The sequence below is a fragment of the Bos taurus genome, chromosome 16 (genome assembly GCF_002263795.3).
Source record: "Bos taurus isolate L1 Dominette 01449 registration number 42190680 breed Hereford chromosome 16, ARS-UCD2.0, whole genome shotgun sequence".
NCBI classification, from domain to species: Eukaryota; Metazoa; Chordata; class Mammalia; order Artiodactyla; family Bovidae; genus Bos; species Bos taurus.
Genome location: NC_037343.1, coordinates 38,818,341 through 38,839,185, shown reverse-complemented (window position 1 = coordinate 38,839,185; position 20,845 = coordinate 38,818,341). Strand labels below are relative to the sequence as shown.

General features: G+C 40.0%; 1 protein-coding gene across 3 annotated transcripts in view; it reads right to left on the bottom strand.

Annotated features, from left to right (window-relative positions):
- Window positions 1–20,845, bottom strand: part of FMO1 (flavin containing dimethylaniline monoxygenase 1) — a 47,195-nt gene that overhangs the window by 9,891 nt on the left and 16,459 nt on the right. For all 3 annotated transcript variants that reach the window (XM_010813213.4, NM_001206199.1, XM_059875325.1), the window contains 3 exons: window positions 19,923–20,060; window positions 6,638–6,826; window positions 3,473–3,635 (listed from right to left, as the gene is read on the bottom strand). In XM_010813213.4, the coding sequence (XP_010811515.1) occupies window positions 3,473–3,635; window positions 6,638–6,826; window positions 19,923–20,054 (484 nt within the window). In that variant the 5' untranslated portion in view covers window positions 20,055–20,060. The remainder of the gene's footprint in view (window positions 1–3,472; window positions 3,636–6,637; window positions 6,827–19,922; window positions 20,061–20,845) is intronic.

The window sequence follows — 20,845 nt, the reverse complement described above, 5'->3', positions numbered from 1 at the left end:
ATGTTAGTTATACTGGGATCAGCGCTGTTTGAACTAGATAAGACATCTCAGTTGATGCCAAATCTCATTGAAACATCAAATGCTTGTGGAGGGTTTTGGAAAATACTCTTAGGTTGCATAAAACAGTCAAAAGTAGTACATCCTGTGCAAAGAACTTTTTTTTTTTTTTTAAAGAAAATATGATAGCAAATCTAGATTCTCAGTGAATTCTCAGGATATGGATGCTGTGGCACATTAGTGGCGCATTACTGGGCCTTAACCAAGGCCAGTAACTCTATTTCACCTTAAATATTTAGAAGTCTAACATGAATCTCAGTTAAAACCCAACCACAATCTAGATCATTTTGAATTTAGCAATGATGCAATCAAATTCAAATATTGACTTAGCTCAACATTTGACCCAATAGGGATTCAAGAACTGCCAGGAATGGAGAGCTGGACAAGTTTAATTAGAATAATAGAATTATCTGTGAATGTTATATTGTCTTAGATTCTCTCTGATCAGGCTTTTTTGGATCACAAGTGGACAAATATGAGACTCCGTGGTTGAGTCTTCTATCAGACTAATACTTTCCCCACTTATATTACAGGAGAACAGAGCAAGAACTTTTGTTAGGTGAAGTGGCTGTGTTAGTAAACACAGCTGAATGTATATGGTTTCTGAATTAATAAAATAAATTACCTTGGGAAGTTATATATTTATTCCAGCTGTAATACCTATTATATTTACTAAGACTTTTTGGAACGCTTTCTTCTGGAATTGCCTCCAGAACTCATGACATGTTTTTTTTTTAATAACTTCAACAAATTTAATTTTTGTGACAATTAACAACTACTCCAGGGTGTATGTAAGTCTGCTGTGGGGCAGAGAGAGAGATGATGAGGTTTGGAGGACTCCATTTCAAGGCTAAAGTCATGAAATTTTAGTGCTCAAAGGCTCCTTAATAATAATTTAGCCATGGATTTGAAATAACCAATTGGTAGTGGCTGGTAATATGGATATTGAGAAAGATGGCAAATACTGATAGAGTTCTGTTTGCTTGATTTGTGATATATGCTGTTGGGTAAGGTAGGTCAAACCCCTCAGTTTCTAGGAAGGAAAACAGAGGTTTAGAAAGGTTAAGTGGAAAGCCCAAGATTATATAGTTTTTTTTTTTTAAACGTCTGATGGGTAATGTGCCGGTGTCCTAACAAGGTTTAGGAGGGAGTACATGTCATGCTGGCTGGAAGAAGCACAAGCTGGAATCAAGATTTCTGGGAGAAATATCAGTAACCTCAGATATGCAGATAACACCACCCTTATGGCAGAAAGTGAAGAGGAACTAAAAAGCCTCTTGATGAAAGTGAAAGAGGAGAGTGAAATGGTTGGCTTAAAGCTCAATATTCAGAAAATGAAGATCATGGCATCCGGTCCCATCACTTCATGGGAAATAGATGGGGAAACAGTGTCAGACTTTATTTCTTTGGGGCCCCAAATCACTGAAGATGGTGATTGCTGCCATGAAATTAAAAGATGCTTATTCCTTGGAAGGAAAGTTATGACCAACCTAGATAGCATATTCAAAAGCAGAGATATTACTTTGCCAACAAAGGTCCATCTAGTCAAGGCTATGGTTTTTCCAGTGGTCATGTATGGATGTGAGAGTTGGACTGTGAAGGAAGCTGAGCACCGAAGAATCGATGCTTTTGAACTGTGGTGTTGGAGAAGACTCTTGAGAGTCCCTTGCACTGCAAGGAGATCCAACCAGTCCATCCTAAAGGAGATCAGTCCTGGGTATTCATTGGAAGGACTGATGCTGAAGCTGAAACTCCAGTACTTTGGCCACCTCATGCGAAGGGTTGACTCATTGGAAAAGACCCTGATGCTGGGAGGGATTGGGGGCAGGAGGAGAAGGGGACAACAGAGGATGAGATGGCTGGATGGCATCACTGACTCGATGAACGTGAGTCTGGGTGAATTCTGGGAGTTGGTGATGGACAGGGAGGCCTGGCGTGCTGCGATTCATGGGGTCGCAAAGAGTTGGACACAACTGAGCAACTGAACTGAACATGTTATGCAACAGTGTGAACACCCAGTGATCACACTTATGAACTTCAAAAGGATCATAGCTTCTTAATTGTATAGCCTGGAATCTATACCTTGGGTATAGATACTTGGGTCCCAAGCTCATCTGATTTAAACTGAGCACATTGGCTCCATTGCTTTCAAGCTATATGTTATCCTAATCTGACCTGACTTGAGTAACATCTGCAGGGCAGGTCTAGGACCATTTCAAGTACATGAATTTGTTGTAAAGTAAGTATTGCTGTCACTACAGGTCATATGTAGACTGTGATTCCTCCACTGGACCCCTATAAAACTCTTTTCATTCCTTTTGTGCAGGCTATGTGTTGTCTTATCCACTTCTGTATTCTTAGCAATAAACACAGTGTACTCTCTATGTCATGAAATTTTCTGGATTCTTGGAGTGATCCTGTACCAGGCACTCCTATGTGGGAGTTGGAGTAACTTGCCTACTCAGGGATTTTCTCTGTAGGCAAGAAATGGGTGAGGTGGAAAGAATTCATAGTTGAATGCATTTAAACCAAGGCTGTTGAGTCTTTCTCAGGGATGCTGAAGAGTTTCCTGCACCAGGAAGAAGGCTGAACTGCTTTCCAATTCAATGATTATAGTCTATGACAGTTTTCAGGGTGTGTTTTATCTTAACGTGGCCTGACTTCAGTAACAGCTGGGGGCAGACCAGGTATCATTGGAGGGAGATGAGTTAATTGTGAACTGAGCCTTGTGATCATTACAAGTAATATTTAGATGATTCAGAGAAAAATTTGCTAAAATTTGAACCTTTTGAATCCTTTGCTACAGATTAAATAAGCCAAACCTCTGGATTTTCTATTCCCTCTGAGTTGTAATCCAATTGAAATTTGACATAAATGAATCATGGTTGCAAAAGCCAGATGAAGAAACTGAGGCCCAAAGATGTCTTAATTTGCCTCCCAAGACTCGTGCCCCTGGTGACTATTAACCAGTGCCGTAAACCTTTGGTCTAGGTAACTACCATGACCCATAGACACAAACAAACAAAAATCAAGTTATTGTTTCGTTTATTCACAGATTGATGCTTGTGACCTCTACTCTCACCTTTGTCAATGCACTGCTGCTGAGGCTAGCAAACTATCTAGGTCTCCCAAGTCTTAAAAGGCTTTCTGGTGCTGCCAGTTACTTAGGGATGGACACTGAACCTCAGTGAAGCATAAAACTGCTTCATAGTTATTCATTCTACTCTTTGGTACTCATAACTTGTTACTCATGAAAGCCAAAATCTGGCCAAATAGCGCTGGTCAGGGGAAAAAACCCTCTTACCTCACTACTTTATTTAATGGAGGAAATCAATAGGAATGTATTTCCAGAACAATCCAGTATCAGGGTTGGTCACATAAGACAAATTAAAGTCAGTTGTAGAAAGGGCTATACCTGGAAAGGAGTCCAGTGGTAGATTCGGATTAGTAAGAAAACCAGTACAGACCATGACAGCATCAAAGATGGCTGACTCTTGCTTCCCTTCACACAGAGTGACTACCTCCCACTGGCCTGTGGCAGTAAAATCTGGGCGTTTTCTTACACTGCAGACTTTTGTCTGAAAAAAGAATCATAGACATGGTTAATAGTTTTCAAGATTCCAGAAAGGGCTTGCTGGCTGACATGCCAATTATTTCAAATGTTCTCGAGCACAGACTAAATATAATAAGCATAACCCTAGACGTTGAATTGGGCTCTCAGGTTAATCACAATTTTCTGGATGGAAGTATTCTAAACTTAGGGTTGTAGAGGGGTATTGAAGAGAGGTGATAAGGTCCAAAAATTTTAAGTGATTTGCTCCAAGTCTCACAATGAGTAATAGAACCAAGATTATAACCTAGGATATTTCTGTGTTTTTGAAATTCTTTTTCTGCCATGTCTAGTTCCTATAGAAACAGCTCTTTTTTTAACTTTAAACTTTTTATTTTGTATTGGAGTATGGCCAATTAAAAATGGTGTGGTAGTTTCAGGTGAACAGCGAAGGGACTCAAGAGACAATTCTTTTCAACAGTTCCTTTCATAGAGACATGGATAGTATATAATTGAAAATATAAATCTGGTCACAAGTATCTTAGCTTATGAAAGGCCTTACAGGCTATGGTACTGAAGTTTGCCCAGACTGAGGCAACTATGGAAAAGTGCTCATTTTATGGGTGAATTTCTGTGGAGTTGATTGAATTTCAAATACAGTTGATTCTTGAACAACATGGGTTTGAACTCTGCACGTCCACTTTTATGTGTATTTTTAAAATACAGTAAATATTACAGTACATAGGATTTATAAGTGTTTGAATCCATGGATGTGGAACTGTGCATACAGAAACAGCACAGAAATGCAGGAAATGGGAGATTTCCATTGTGTAGAGTTGGCCCCTCTAATCACCCATGTTGCTCCAGGGTCAACTGTGGTCTATTTTTATTCTCTTCCACTACATGTATGTCCATGGGTATGAGGTTCTGATTCAGAAAATATATAAAAGAAATTTACAAGTCAAATTTAAAAGCGTAAAAGAGACTTTGCTGCCTCATTTTCCTCTTCGGGTTTCAAAGAAGACAGACTTCTCAAGTCCAACTTAATGGTTCACTGTCTGGTTTATCATACTTGAAGTGCTTGTTGGGGGGTCTACATTTGTATTAGCAATCATCTTTTTAAAACATAAAATTTCAGCTAATTAAAAAATCATTCAAAATAAAATTTATTTTTATCTTGAAAATACTGAATTTATCATTGAAAATTTAGAATGTATAGAGAGGAAGGAAAAACAAAACCTCTCACAGACAGCTGCTTGTGTGTACTTTCTTAAAACTTTGGTGAACATCCAGTTTTATATATATATTTTAAAACAGGCTTGGAAAGCATGTAGTGAAGGAAATGTTCAGGTTCAGAAATTCTGATACATTATTAAAAATATTTTTGTGGATTATATCCATTGATTATGGCACTGTTTTATTTTTACTCTATCCCATGGGAAATAAGGAAGTGGGATGAAATATTCTTTGGACAACTTGAGTACTTTTAATTTTCTCCAGTTTTATTGAGATATAATTGACATATAACACTATATAAGTTTAAAGTGTACAACCTAATGATTTGACATGTGTGCATATTGTAACATGATTACCACAATAAGTTTAGTTAACATTTATCACCCCACATAGTTACAATTTTTTTCTTCTGATAAGAACTTTTATGATCTATTCTCTCAGCAACTTTCAAATATACAGTATGGTATAATTACCAATACATCTCCAGGATTGATTTACACAATATAAAAAGTATCTCCAGAACTAATTTGTCTTATAACTGGAAGTTTATACCTTTTGACCACCTTCCCTTACACCCTAGCCTACTTCTGGCAGCCATCAGTATGTTCTCTATTTCTATGAGTTTGGTGTTTGTTTGTTTGTTTGTTTGTTTTGGCAATGCTTCGGGGGGCATGAGGAATCTTTAGTTTCCCAACTGGGGATTGAACACATGCCCCCTGGATTGGGAGTTCAGAGTTTTAACTGCTGGACTGCCAGGGAAGGTCCCTTTTTATTTTTGGATTCTGCATATAAATGAGATCATGTAAATTTATCTTTCTCTGTCTGAGTTATTTCATTTAGTATAATGCCCTCAAGGTTCATCCATGTGTTTGCAAGTGACAGAATATTTTTTTTACCAAGGCTGAATAATATTCCATTGTCTGTCTATCTTATTTATTAATCATCTATTACATTTCTGTATCTACTTATCCATCAATGGACACAAGTTATTTCTATAGTTTGGCCTTTGTAAATAATGCTGTAATGAATATGGAGGTACAGACAGTGATTTCATTTTGATCAGGAATACTTTAAAGGTTGTGAATGTGAATCTTACATGGTACTTGTTTTGATCAATCTTTCCATGCATGTTACTTTTTCTGTGTAATTCTCCATCAATTCCTAACCATCCCTACCTCTTATAGGGAGGATAATAGGAGAAGAGAATCATATGAATTTTCATGTGTTTCTTGAGAGAAAGGAAAAACAGGAAGAAAGAAAGAGGATATATTTATTTGCTTCTGTCTTTCTACCTACCACCTGTCTCTTCCCCTAAAATGGGAAAGGAGGTGGGTATGGTCAATGAGAAGAACAACGTCAAAGATTTTTCTAATTCCAAAGATATCTAGAAAAATTTTCCTTCAAACAGTGAGATTCTCTTGTATATGAGCCAGTAAAAAGGACAGTAAAAAGGGAGAACCCAGGAGCTGGTAGGAAGTTCTCAATGTCCCTGTGTATAGGCATTTGGCTCAAACTGAAAATGTGATTTGATATTTTTAAGGTCCATTTGGATACTTGGATGGAAGCATTGCAAACTAAAAAAATTCTACAGATGAATCCTTAAGCCAACTATTCACTTCCACCTCCAGATTTACTTAGGGTGATTGTAAGTAAAAGGGGAAAAAGAATCCAACCAGGTGTTGTTGGTCTTGCCAGTTCATTCTCTCATTTATAGAACCCCAGGTAGAGAGAGATAACACAAAATAGGTAGGAAATATTTCCTGACTGCTAACTGATGTTTGGTGCCTTTCTTACCTTGAATTGAATGCATTCCAGGAGGTTGAACCGGTTTGCATACATTTTGAGATAATCCAGGAATTGAGAATTTGGCACATAGTTTGGATAATCTTCTGGGAATGGAAAGTCCGGGTAACAAGACATCTCCTTGCAGCTGTTGGAAACCACAGACTTGTAGAGGCTGGCTCTGCCTTCTTCAACATGTTCCTGTACAAGCAGTGCACGCACATGAGTGTGTATGCATGTGTGCATATAGCGTGCACACACATGAAATGAATACTAATTTTTAGATATTTGAAACATTGACTAAGATTAAGGTGACCCAGACAATTTATGTATGCGACCTTCTACTTTCTAATGGGATTTGGTATCCTGCACTTAACTTGAAAAATGATGAATATCAGGATAAGAATTACAATTTCATCATTATGTGCTAACAAACATAGGATAAACTTACCTGTCTAGATTTACACAGTATCACTGCAAAATAAAGGAAAATATGGAAATACACCAGACTCAGAAAGTAGTTTCTAGAGGATGAACGGTTGCTAGGTATGTTGATTTCATGAGGTATTGTCAAAAGGATTATGGAGAAAGGGCATTCAGATTATGAAGGATTTTGTATCTAAAATTAAGGAATTTGAATTTCGTAGAAACTGATGGAAGTGATTCATATTAAATTTTGAAAATATAATTCTGGTTTTACAAAAGATAAAGGGATCTGGAAAGGAAGGGAATGAGGCTAGTTAAGAACTAGAAACACAAATCCATACAATTGCCAATGAGAACCTGAGCAAAAGCAATGACAGTTGAAACTGAAAAAGATTGGATTTGTTAGGTAGCAGAAAGGTAGAATGCATAGGATTGTATGCATTACAATTAATGCTGTGCATTACAATTAATGCATTACAATTAAAATCTAAACTGATTAGATTTATGGTTTGGGAGAAGAAGCAGGTCAAGGGTTTCCAGACTGGACAACTGCGAGCATGGCAAAATGCTAAAGAATTTCCCATCCCAGTTTGAACTTAAATAACCAGCAAATAACAACATCTCAGACAACTAATACTACAAGGCTGAATAGTGGGCAGTTTTAGTTACTCATTTAGGTATATACATTGTCTCTGTTTTTTGGGTGTATTATAAAGGATTGTTCTAATTTCAGTGGGAAAGTTCTTAGCATTTTAATATTATTTGCCATCTTGGATATGTATAGTTCCTTTTTCCTGTGAAATAAAAATCATTTTTATGATCAAGTAGAAATGTGAATATAAACCTCACATATGGAGAGGACGTACTTTGTTCCCTCAAAAGGTGTGAATCTAGAGCTGCATGAAATGTGACATGTGTTGTGATAACAGAAAATAAAATTATAACATATCTTTATAGTTTGAAGTAATGATACAGATCTCATCAACTGATGAGTTCCCATTATCTTGCTTATTTGTGGCTCCACATCTGATAGTCTTATTTATCCAGAACACATCTAGAAAACTGGAATCTAAATGGCTTCGGAGAAAGATGACTGTTTAAATCCTGACCTTTTATTCTGTAGAAGATCTAAAGCAGTGCTGTTCAAAGAGCCAGACTGGTATGAACTCTTTGCTACCAGTTTATGACAATGTAAGTACAGAAGTTGAGGGTAAGCGTCTTAAAACTTTTATAGCGATAATTTGACATTGTTCAGTATTCACGCATGCGGACTCCTTAGTGATGAACGGGATCCATCTTGGCTTTGTCTAAGTCATGTGATGAGTTGTGTGGGATTTGAACTGTGTAGTAGTCATGTGAGTAGGACTCCATTACAGTGTGTGATATTTCAAGGCTAGTTTGAAAACTATTACCCAAAAGTGCATAAAAGCTATAAGCTATTTTCTTTGATTGGAAGATAATTGATATTTGATTATAACTTTACAGAATAAATGGTCAGAACTGACTACTACTGGTAAAGGACTGAAGATAAGTTTTAAAAATACAGTGCCACTTGCTTCACTTTGGATAGCAGTTAAAAAAATGAATATCCTGAGCTTGCTGAGGTTGCTTTGAATTTTTTTCTTCCATTCCATTCTTATATTCTGTGAGCCTCATTTCTTTATGTGTGCTGTTAAACAAAACTCAGAAACGGTTTAGATATATGTTAGGTCTTGGGAGGAGTGTTGTCGCCCATCCAATCCAGATTAGATAAAATGACAAACAAGAAGCAAGCTTAATTACCACATTATAAGCCTTAAGTATTAATATGTACGATGCATAGAGAAAGTGTGGCTATAGGTGTTTAATGGAGAACTGGTATTTCACACATAATGTTTTGTTTAGTAAAAAGTCACAAGTATAATAGTGATTTTCTACAGTAATTGCCTTGTACACACTTTCAAAGAAATTTGAATTTATGTTTTGTTTCATTTTCACCTTATTATAGCTCTTTTTATTGTATTTCACAAATATAATTGTCTATACTTCCTTGGAAATTAAAACAAACAAATCTGATTCTTTTCCACAGATTGAGGATCACAGCTGTTTAGATTAGCGCTTCTAAATCTTATTAAGAATTGCGTGGGGAATCTTATTCATGTGTAGATGTTGACTTGGTAGGTCTGGGTGAGCCTGAGATCCTGTATTTCTAGCAAGTTGACTTGCAGATACTACTGGTCATGGACCATGCTTTGAGTAACAAGACTTTAGAGCAGTCCTACCTGATAAGAGTGGGATGTAGGCCACACATGCACTTTAAAAATTTCCAATAGCCACATTAAAAAAGGTAAAGAGGATACTCAATAATTCCAAAATTTCATAATTTCAATATGTAATCAATCAAAATTATTAATGAAGTATGAACTTTTTTTCCTCATATTAAGTCTTTTAAGTCTAGTGTATATTTTACAAACCTGAATCCAAATGCTAAATTTTCACTGGAAAAAGTGGATTTGCATACCCAAATTGTTAACAAACGCATAAAGATTCTCCAGTAACTGAACTGAGTATTGGCTTTAAAATGAAAATTAATCAAAATTAAATGAAATAAAAAATTCAGTTCTGTAGTCAAATCGACTACATTCCACAGTTACCTGTGGCTGGTGGCTACCTTACTGGACAGCACAGGTTTAGACCATCCTTAAACTTGAAGCCAGGTATTAGAACTAAATTTAGTGTTGGTTTGATGTAGTTAAACATGATCAAGTTTCTTCCGGGTTATAGGAATGAAGAGAATGCGAATAGCTCTAAAGAGCTGTAATATTGAGAAGTGAGAGCAAACAGCAAGGGAAACAACTAGAGTGTAAGGAGAAAAACACCAGTTATCAACATTTTGGGATCAGTCAGTGTGTGACCAAAGCTCATTCACTTTTCTCTGGCATCTGAGAGCAGCATATTGTAAATAATACTTTGTTAATACTGCCGATTTCTAGTTAGCAGTAATAAAAGGCTAAATTTGGAATATACACTGTTAAAGAAGGGTAGAGATGTGTATAATATCTTGTTGTAAAGATTTTCATAAAAATAGTTCAAGAAACTTTAAAGCATTTAGTAATGGCATGTTTAAAAATCAAAGAGCAGTGGAGACTCACTGAAACTGAATAAGTCATGAAACCATGGTGACTTTAAAACAAATGAACCCACAAACAAAAATAGAAAATAAAGAAACCAAAACCAGCTTTGTTTTGCAACAGTTTGGAAGATAACTGTAAAGGCAGGAAGAAGAAAACTTTACAGGAAACACTGAAGCTTATTGTGAAACAATGTATCACAGATGTCAGCCTATAGGGTGGAATCCAACATGCTCTGTCTCTTTCCTCCTCTGCTTGTTTCTCTTGGTAAAAACACAAGGTCTGATGTGTTTAAGGTATATACAGAGATTACAGGTCCATGGCACTTCTGAATGAGGTTTGCAAGTCCTGAGCCCTCCCCTCCAGGGTTTGCCTCTGTGAAAAAAATGTCCCAATGATTCCCAGGCGCCACTGGGACCCCTGGCGGCAGGCACTCTTGGCATTCTCTCCGTCTTAGTTTGCCAGTTGCCATGGTATGCTGTGTGTGGACTCATGTTTTTCCTGAGAATTGATGAGGACACTTAGGGGAAACATTTTTGTCTTGAAGGGGCAACTGAATGAGAGGTGTGTGTATGTGAAAGTCACTCAGTCATGTCCAACTCTTTGTGACCCCATGGACTGTAGCCTGCCAGGCTCCTCTGTCCATGGAATTCTCTAGGCCAGAATACTGGAGTGGGTAGCTTTTCCAGTGGGTCCCCTTTTCCAGGGGATCTTCCCAACCCAGGGATCGAACTCAGGTCTCCCGCATTGTGGGTGTATTATTTACTCTCTGAGCCACCAGGGAAGCCCGAATGAGAGGAGGGAAAAGGGGAAATAATAAGGGCAAGAATTGAGGGGTTTTTGGCTTCTTGGTCCACTTGGTGCTGCAATACAATAGTAAGGACATTATATTCAGTAGAACACTTCATGGGATTTCATGAACAGTCCAGGATTTGCACGCCCTTATTCCTGAGCTATGGCACAGACTCTGGAAATGAATGGAGTATAGTTCTAGACAGCGCAGGTCCTGGAGTCAGACAGCCTGGGTTCATATTTAAGCAGAACATTTTTAGCTGGGTGACCTTGGGAATTTTCTTAAGTTCTCTGTGTCTCAGTTTTCTCCTCTTGAAATAGGAATAACAATAGTACATATAACCCTTGGATAAAATGAAATGATAGCTCTAATCACAAAGAGTCAGACATGACTGTGCGACTGAACTGAACTGAACTGAATGCATTTAGAACACTGCCTGATAAGCTCTCAAAAAATATTAACTGTTTTGTATTATTCTTCTACAATTACCATGGAGATTTACTTTCTCAAGTTCTGTGTCCTCCAGAGAAGACTGTTGGCAATGGGAAGAAGCTTTGTCAGGTCAGAGGTCTCTCCTTTCTCATTTAAAATATGGATATAAAATGATAATTAAAGTGACTACTATATAGACACATTAGAGACTTTCTCTCAACACTGAGTGTGGGGAACCCTGAGCTAGGTTGTTCACAGCTCTTGTTCTCAAGAACAATTGTTTCCTTCTTTTCCTCTCCTTTGAAAAGTCAGAGCCCATTTTACTTTGTCACTTCTTTTCCCTATAGTCAGACTGCCTATATATAGTCTGTCCACAGTCTATAGATCTGTCTTCAGATCTACAGCACAGGTGGGCTGTGGAAACCTCAGAGAAGGCTTGAGGAACCCCATGAGAGGGTAGGGGCCTATCAGGTGGATCTATTCCAAGATGATATGAATTCAATAAATGTTTGTTTAATATATGAATAAAGTGAAACCTACTAAGATTACTGAACTTAAAAAATAAATTTTTAAGAAGTAAAAAGGTATCCATTTAACAGATCATTTCGACCCCTGTAAGAGTTAGGCTGAACACACCTAAAGAAACCTTCAATGATTTAAGGGGTGAAGTATTATACTTAATCATTGCCCTCACTGAATCCAAAAATATGTGGTACATAAGGTGCCTCGTGGGTTTGCTGGGTTGCTCAGCTGGTAAAGAATCCACCTGCAATGCAGGAGATCTCGGTTCAATTCCTGGGTCAGGAAGTTCTCCTGGAGAAGGGATGGGCTACCCACTCCAGTGTTCTTGGGCTTCGCTGCTGGCTCAGCTGGTAAAGAATCTGCCTGCAATGCAGGAGACCTGGATTCGATCCCTGGGGTGGGAAGATCCCCTGGAGGAGGGCATGGCAACCCACTCCAGTGTTCTTGCTTGGAGAATCCCCATGGACAGAGGAGCCTGGTGGACTACAGTCCATGGAATTGCAAAGAGTCTGATACAACTGAGTGACTAAGTACAACACAGCACAAAGCACATAGTGGGTACTCAATAACTGGAATAAGCAAAAGGATACATGTGTGGAGGCAAAGACCTTGATGGACAGAGGAAGAATGTCATTCCAGGGGAGGATTATTGTTACAGAGATGTGAAGGGTGAAGCAGAATGTGTTTCTGTCAGCATAGTATAATTACCTCTAGATGGTGTCAGTGTTCTACATGAAGGCTATTTCTCAAGGCTCCTTCCTAACCTAAAACCGTCTAAGAGTAATATTAGTTATGAGCGACAGGATAATTCCTGGCATGTTTTTCTTCAATTATTCCTCTACAGTTGAATAATCAGCCTTTAGCATTACTGTTCTAAGCCTCCTTTCCCTATTCAGAGCCTGAGAGAGTTGGTTGTAGAACAGATGTTCCACACTTGCCTCCTGCTGCCACTGGATTTGGTGCTCACAGGTGGGTTGTTTTCTTTTGAAATGTTGCCAACCCCTCCCCCACCCCGGAAAAGAAATGGGCTTTCTTTTCCGTTGCAACCTTTGTCTGCTTCCTCTTTAAGACTGTGGTCTAGAAGAGGCCAGAGTTATGCCCATATGAATATTGAATTAAACAGCAGTAGTCCATAATCTCTATAATGTTGAGGGCATCTCTCCACTTATTAGAAACCTTCTCCATATTTGTTTTCTTAGGTTTCTGCAGTTTGCCATTTTATTTTTGCTTTGTGACCCCTTCCACCCAGAACAGGTCCTAAAAATAACCCTTGTACATTTTGTGGCAAGGAGAGCCCTTGCCTGGGCAGACTCTAATTCTACAGGTTTTGAATGTGCCACTTGCTTTGATTGCAAAGACACCTCCAACCGTCTTCTGTGTGTGTGTGTGTGTGTGTGTATCTGCTGGGGTAGGAGCTGGAAGGGATTTCTCTAGAAAGACTCAGGAGACTCATAGCACGTTAAAGCTGAAAGTCCCCTATAAGGTCACTTAGTTTAGAGATTTTCAGTCAGGCTCTAGAGGAATCTCCAGGTAGTACAGAGGTGCCTTAAAGAGGCTTCTGTATCAAGAGAGAGCTGCTGAATGAAGGTGGAGGTGATTTTTCCTGCCTCCCAAGACCCTAGTAATTTAGCTTTTATCTATTTTTTAAACTGACTCCATGTTCTCATTTTACAGATGAGGTAATGGGGACTGAAAGGAGTTGTTAATTACTTAGGCTACTGCTGGGTCACCCTCTTTCTCATCCTTTTGATGTGCTATCACTTGCCTCACAGTGACCTCTTTTTTCCTTCATTCTCCACCCTGACTTCTTCAGCCTCCACAGATGCCATGTTTTCCTGAAAGAACTGAGGCCTCCATTGTGTTTGCTCCTGTGTCTTCTCTCCTTCACCTCAACATCTCTTGTCCATGTCCCTTTTTCCTTCCTTTCCTGTCTCTGAGGAAAGTGTGCCTCTGCACTTTCCCAAGGCAAATCCTTCCACTTGGATCTGCAATTCTACTTCTTCCTTTTACTGCTAGGATTTTGTCTCAATTTGGGCTAATGTATTCAGTCATTTCCTGTTATCCCAAGTATATTCTCTTTACTTGAGAGAAACATATATGGGTCTTCCTATCATGCAATCCAAACAAACACAATAGCAACAAAGACATTAATTCTGCTTATTATCCATTGCTTTCTAAATGGAGTGTGTGCGTGTGTGCTCAGTTGCTTCAGCTGTGTCCAACTCTTTGTGACCCTAAGGACTGTAGCCCACCAGGCTCCTCTCTCTATGGGATTCTCCAGGTAAGAATACTGTGGGGGTTTCCATGACCTCCACCAGGGTATCTTCCCCACCTGAGGATAGAATCAGTATCTCCTTCATCTCCTGCATTACAGGCAGATTCTTTACTAGCTGAGCCACCATGGAAGCTCCTTCTAAATGGAGTGTGAATCCTCAAACATTCCACCACTGTCCTCTTCTTCCATGTTTTCTCTTACACATACCCCATGTACCAATAAGCTATTTTTATTTTCCAACAAGCACAGTACTTTTTCTTTACAATATCCTCCCTGGTATTTCCCACTCAATCTCATTTGCCTGTTGAAATCTTCTAGAGTCCATCACACACTATCTCCTCCATGAAGCCTTCCTTGGCTTCCCTCAAGTGGATGTTATCCTGACTTCATTTAAATGCCCATAGTACTGCTCCCGACTTGCAAGATCCTGCCCTTTTCTATCAGTCTCGTAAAGAGACTGGGCATCACCACAGGGCAGGATGACTGTTTCTCATTTTTGTGTCCCTCACAGTGCTTTGTGCATAGGTGTTTGATCTGTCCAATTACATAGCCAGTTGGGCACAGATGGATCTAGAACACATTTCTTTTGATTCTTCATCAATGGTTTTTCTTTTTTTTTTTTTTTAGTGTGTTAATAATTGGGTATATGTGATTGACATAAGGGGCATTTTTCTCTGGTATCCCAAGGTCTCTGGGCTTACATTTTGCTATGACTGAGATTACTTTAACCAAACAACTCTACTAATTGTCCCTCTATTCTGGAAATTTATTCTGCAAGCCAGCTCTCAACTCTGATGGATTAATGCTAACGCATCAGATTAATTAGTGGTAATCTGAGGTGTTGTGTTAAGAAGGATTCTGAGGTTAATTAGGTGAAGGGAATAGTGTTTGACTGGGTTTCCTTGATGTCTAGAGATAAAGAATGTCCTGCAATGAGGGATACATGGGAGACACGAGTTTGATCCCCGTGTTGGGAAGATCTTCTACAGGAGGAAATAGCAACCCACTCCAGTATTGCCTGGAAAATCCCATGAACAGAGGAGCTTGGCAGGCTATAGTCTAAAGAGTCACAAATGTCTGAGTATGAGTCCCTGAGTCCTAATAGTGTTTGATTAGCAGTGTCTTCAATGGCCATGAGAGGCCATTATGGCATACATGTCAGGTTCTGCTTGTCTTTTGGAATGTATGTGGTTTGAATCATAGGAACAGAAGTTCTCTTTCCCCTAGGCCCCTTGGGGAGGTCTCTGTGCATCGATGGTCACATTTGGTGGTTGGACACATTTCAAGATATGCAGTTTTTCTTTATGTGAGCCAAGCTGGTTTATGCTGGGACTAAACTAGCATCATGGAAAAGAAATGCAAAAAAGCGAAATGGCTGTCTGAGGAGGATCCACGCACCTATGGACACCTTATCTTTGACAAAGAAGGCAAGAATATACAATGGATTAAAGACAATCTCTTTAACAAGTGGTGCTTGGAAAACTGGTAAACCACTTGTAAAAGAATGAAACTAGAACACTTTCTAACACCATACACAAAAATAAACTCAAAATGGATTAAAGATCTCAACGTAAGACCAGAAACTATAAAACTTTTAGAGGAGAACATAGGCAAAACACTTTCTGACATACATCACAGCAGGATCCTCTATGACCCACCTCCCAGAATATTGGAAATAAAAGCAAAAATAAACAAATGGGACCTAATTAAACTTAAAAGCTTCTGCACAACAAAGGAAACTATTAGCAAGGTGAAAAGGCAGCCTTCAGAATGGGAGAAAATAATAGCAAATGAAGCAACTGACAAACAACTCATCTCAAAAATATATAAGCAGCCCCTGCAGCTCAATTCCAGAAAAATAAATGACCCAGTCAAAAAATGGGCCAAAGAACTAAATAGACATTTCTCCAAAGAAGACATACAGATGGCTAACAAACACAGGAAAAGATGCTCAACATCACTCATTATCAGAGAAATGCAAACCAAAACCACAATGAGGTACCATTTCACGCCAGTCAGAATGACTGCGATCCAAAAGTCTACAAGCAATAAATTCTGAAGAGGGTGTGGAGGAAAGGGAACCCTCTTACACCGTTGGTGGGAATGCAAACTAGTACAGCCACTCTGGAGAACAGTGTGGAGATTTTTTAAAAAACTGGAAATAGAACTGCCATATGACCCAGCAATCCCACTGCTGGGCATACACACCGAGGAAACCAGAATTGAAAGAGACACGTGTACCCCAATGTTCATCACAGCACTGTTTATAATAGCCAGGACATGGAAGCAACCTAGATGTCCATCAGCAGATGAATGGATAAGAAAGCTGTGGTACATATACACAATGGAGTATTACTCAGCCATTAAAAAGAATACATTTGAATCAGTTCTAATGAGGTGGATGAAACTGGAGCCTATTATACAGATGAAGTAAGCCAGAAAGAAAAACACCAATACAGTATACTAACTCATATATATGGAATTTAGAAAGATGGTAACGATAACTCTGTAAGCAAGATAGAAAAAGAGACACAGATGTATAGAACAGTCTTTTGGACTCTGTGGGAGAGGGAGAGGGTGGGATGATTTAGGAGAATGGCATCAAAACATGTATAATATCATATATGAAACGAATCGCCAGTCCAGGTTCGGTGCACGATACAGAATGCTTGGGGCTGGTGCACTGGGACAACCCAGAGGGATGGTAAAGGGAGGGAGGAGGAGGGGGTTCAGGATGGGGAACATGGGTATACCTGTGGCAGATTCATGTTGATGTATGGCAAAACCAATAAAATATTGTAAAGTAATTAACCTCCAATTAAAATAAATAAATTTATATTAAAAAAAACAAATAGCTGTGAAAAGAAGAGAAGGGAAAAGCAAAGGAGAAAAGGAAAGATATAAGCATCTGAATGCAAAGTTCCAAAGAATAGCAAGGAGAGAGAAGAAAGCTTTCCTCAGCGATCAATGCAAAGAAATAGAGGAAAGCAACAGAATGGGAAAGACTAGAGATCTCTTCAAGAAAATTAGAGATACCAAGGGAACATTTCATGCAAAGATGGGCTCGATAAAGGACAAAAATGGTATGGACCTAACAGAAGCAGGAGATAGTAAGAAGAGGTGGCAAGAATACACAGAAGAACTGTACAAAAAAAAGATCTTCACGACCCAGATAATCACGATGGTGTGATCACTCACCTAGAGCCAGACATCCTGGAATGTGAAGTCAAATGGGCCTTAGAAAGCATCACTACGTACAAAGCTAGTGGAGGTGATGGAATTCCAGTTGAGCTATTCCAAATCCTGAAAGATGATGCTGTGAAAGTGCTGCCCTCAATAAGCCAGCAAATTTGGAAAACTCAGCAGTGGCCACAGGACTGGAAAAGGTCCGTTTTCATTCCAATCCCAAAGAAAGGCAATGCCAAAGAATGCTCAAACTACTGCACAATTGCACTCATCTCACATGCTAGTAAAGTAATGCTCAAAATTCTCCAAGCCAGGCTTCAGCAATACATGAAGCGTGAACTTCCTGATGTTCAAGCTGATTTTAGAAAAGGCAGAGGAACCAGAGATCAAATTGCCAACGTCCGCTGGATCATGGAAAAAGCAAGAGAGTTCCAGAAAAACATCTATTTCTGCTTTACTGACTATGCCAAAGCCTTTGACTGTGTGGATCACAATAAACTGTGGAAAATCTTCAAAGAGATGGGAATACCAGACCACCTGACCTGCCTCTTGAGAAACCTGTATGCAGGTCAGGAAGCAACAGTTAGAACTGGACGTGCAACCACAGACTGGTTCCAAATAGGAAAAGGAGTACGACAAGGCTGTATATTATCACCCTGCTTATTTAACTTCTATGAAGAGTAATCATGAGAAACGCTGGGCTGGAAGGACAAGCTGGAATCAAGATTGCTGGGAGAAATATCAATAACTTCAGATATGCAGATGACACCACCCTTATGGCAGAAAGTGAAGAGGAACTCAAAAGCCTCTTGATGAAAGTGAAAGAGGAGAGTGAAAAAGTTGGCTTAAAGCTCAACATTCAGAAAACTTAGATCATGGCATCCGGTCCCATCACCTCATGGGAAATAGATGGGGAAACAGTGGAAACAGTGTCAGACTTTATTTTTTGGGGCTCCAAAATCACGGCAGATGGTGACTGCAGCCATGAAATTAAAAGACGCTTACTCCTTGGAAGGAAAGTTATGACCAACCTAGATAGCATATTCAAAAGCAGAGACATTACTTTGCCAACAAAGGTCCGTCTAGTCAAGGCTATATGGTTTTTCCAGTGGTCATGTATGGATGTGAGAGCTGGACTGTGAAGAAATCTGAGTGCCAAAGAATTGATGCTTTTGAACTGTGGTGTTGGAGAAGACTCTTGAGAGTCCCTTGGACTGCAAGAAGATCTAACCAGTCCATCCTAAAGGAGATCAGTCCTGGGTATTCATTGAAAGGACTGATGCTGAAGCTGAAACTCCAGTCCTTTGGCCACCTCATGTGAAGAGTTGACTCATTGGAAAAGACCCTGATGCTGGGAGGGATTGGGGGCAGGAGGAGAAGGGGACAACAGAGGATGAGATGGCTGAATGGCATCACTGACTCGATGAATTTGGGTAGACTTCGGGAGTTGGTGATGGACAGGGAGGTCTGGCTTGCTGCGATTCATGGGGTCACAAAGTGTCGGACATGACTGAGTGACTGAACTGATATGAAATTAGCACCTTTGGCCTCTCTGGAGCTTTGCTCACTGAATTAGTAAATGAGTGCTTTATTCCTGTTCCAAGTTCTACCCTTCAATAATAAGAGAATGCTAGGTCTTTCTCTTAATCTCTTAGGGCCTCTGAGGCCAGGATATCTGAGACCTTGCTCCTTTTCATTCTTTTGACATCTTTCTCCTTAGCACATTTAAAGCTCATAGGAAATATTCTTGTTCTCCTGAAAAGAAGGAAAAACAATAAGTTTGAGGAAATCTGATGCAAAAATCTCTCTGGCTGAGCTGTGGAGTTCAGAGTTTCAGTGACTCCAGTAGGGCCCCTGTGATTCTCCTGGGTCCCAGGGCAGTCAAGGGTGGGCTTTATAGTTGCCTCTCCCTCCTCCCCTCTCCAATCCATACTGTAGTCCTGAGAATATTACTTTTATTTTCCTCCAGCATCAAAAAAGTCTCCAAACTCACATCCTTTACTTGTGATTGTTCTTGGCATGGGTTGGAACTGCCAGGATCACAAGACCTTGAGTACAGAACTCCCCCTACACTGAGTCTTATGCTGCTTTACTTAAGATAGAGCAGGGCTGGAAAAAGAAGTTGGTATAAGCAGCTCAGTCTTGCAGGCAGAGGCAGAAATTCCTGCACTGTATTCATACCGTTGCCCCCACACTGCAGTTTCTTGCTTCAGACCCCCAGAGTTCTGGTCTTATCCTCCCTTGTCCTGAGCTTTCCCAGCTTGTCTCAGCCACTTCATCCTCTTCTACCCTTCATGGGCATCTTTCTTCCTCTTGGCTTTGGGTGTAGTTTATAAGGCAGCTGATGCACTTCCCACCCAAATTCAGGTGGTGCCCTTCTGCTTTTTTAAAAAAAAAAAAAATTTTCAATGGCCCTTTCTGTCTCCCTGTTCAGCGGATGTTTCTAGCTCCTCCTCATGGGTGCCAGCCCTTGTGGAAGAAATTCAATCTCTTTTTGCACCAGTCAACCCTTTTCCAACAGACACACAACAAAGTCACGGAAACTCTACTTACGGTGAATCTCCACAGCCCCCCAAGGTCATCACTCCTCTCGAAGCAGGTGGGCTTTAGCCCTTCCTCCAGACAGCACTTGATGGAAGCCAGGCCAGTGGCCCCAGCGCCCACAATCGCAACTCGTTTGGCCATGTTGTCCTGTGTGGGGACAATGAAGCGGAACCATTTATTCATAAGTGAAAGCCTCACCCCATCCTTGGCTGCTCTAGCGAACCAGGAAAAAGAATTGGAGAGATTAAGGGATTTGCTCCTTTTGAATCCTCTGTAGCTGGTTTCTGGTGTCGTGCATGTGAGGAGGGCAATGTTCGGGTCACTGGTTTAACCCTGTGCTTCGTATGTTCCCACCCCCTCACTCAGAACTGGTGCTAAATAACAGTACATTTGTCAAGACTGTAGCTTTTGGCAGAATGGTTGAAATCGGATCCTTCAGTACACGGAATTTTGCGTTCTGCACTGTGCTGCTGCCTCCAGCCTTCCTCCACAAACCCTTGAGTAAAATAATAGAGCAGCAGCCCAGGAAAGGATCGCCTTGGCAAACTCAGGTTTTTATAAACACGTGAAATCGAATCTCAGATTGGTGTGATGTGATACGAGGTCACCCAGAAGCTGGTGGAGTGGGGTTGAGATGCAGAGCCAAGACACTGGCCGCCACAGGCGCTGTTACAACACTGCCCTGGGCTGGTCCCTGTCCCTGGCAAACTGCCAGTGTTCCAGCTGTGCTGTCATCCTTCTCCTACCTGCTGCCAGTGGATGGTCATCAGTGGGAAAGAGAAGGTGTGGGATGGAAAGGTAGGCATGGAGAATTCTCTTCCTGTCTCCACAGGGTCCTGACTCACCTCTAGGAAACCATCGTGTCACCACTGGCACTGATGGAGGGGTATCTGACCTTGGCCATGGGTTAACATGAACTTGTAAGAATGATG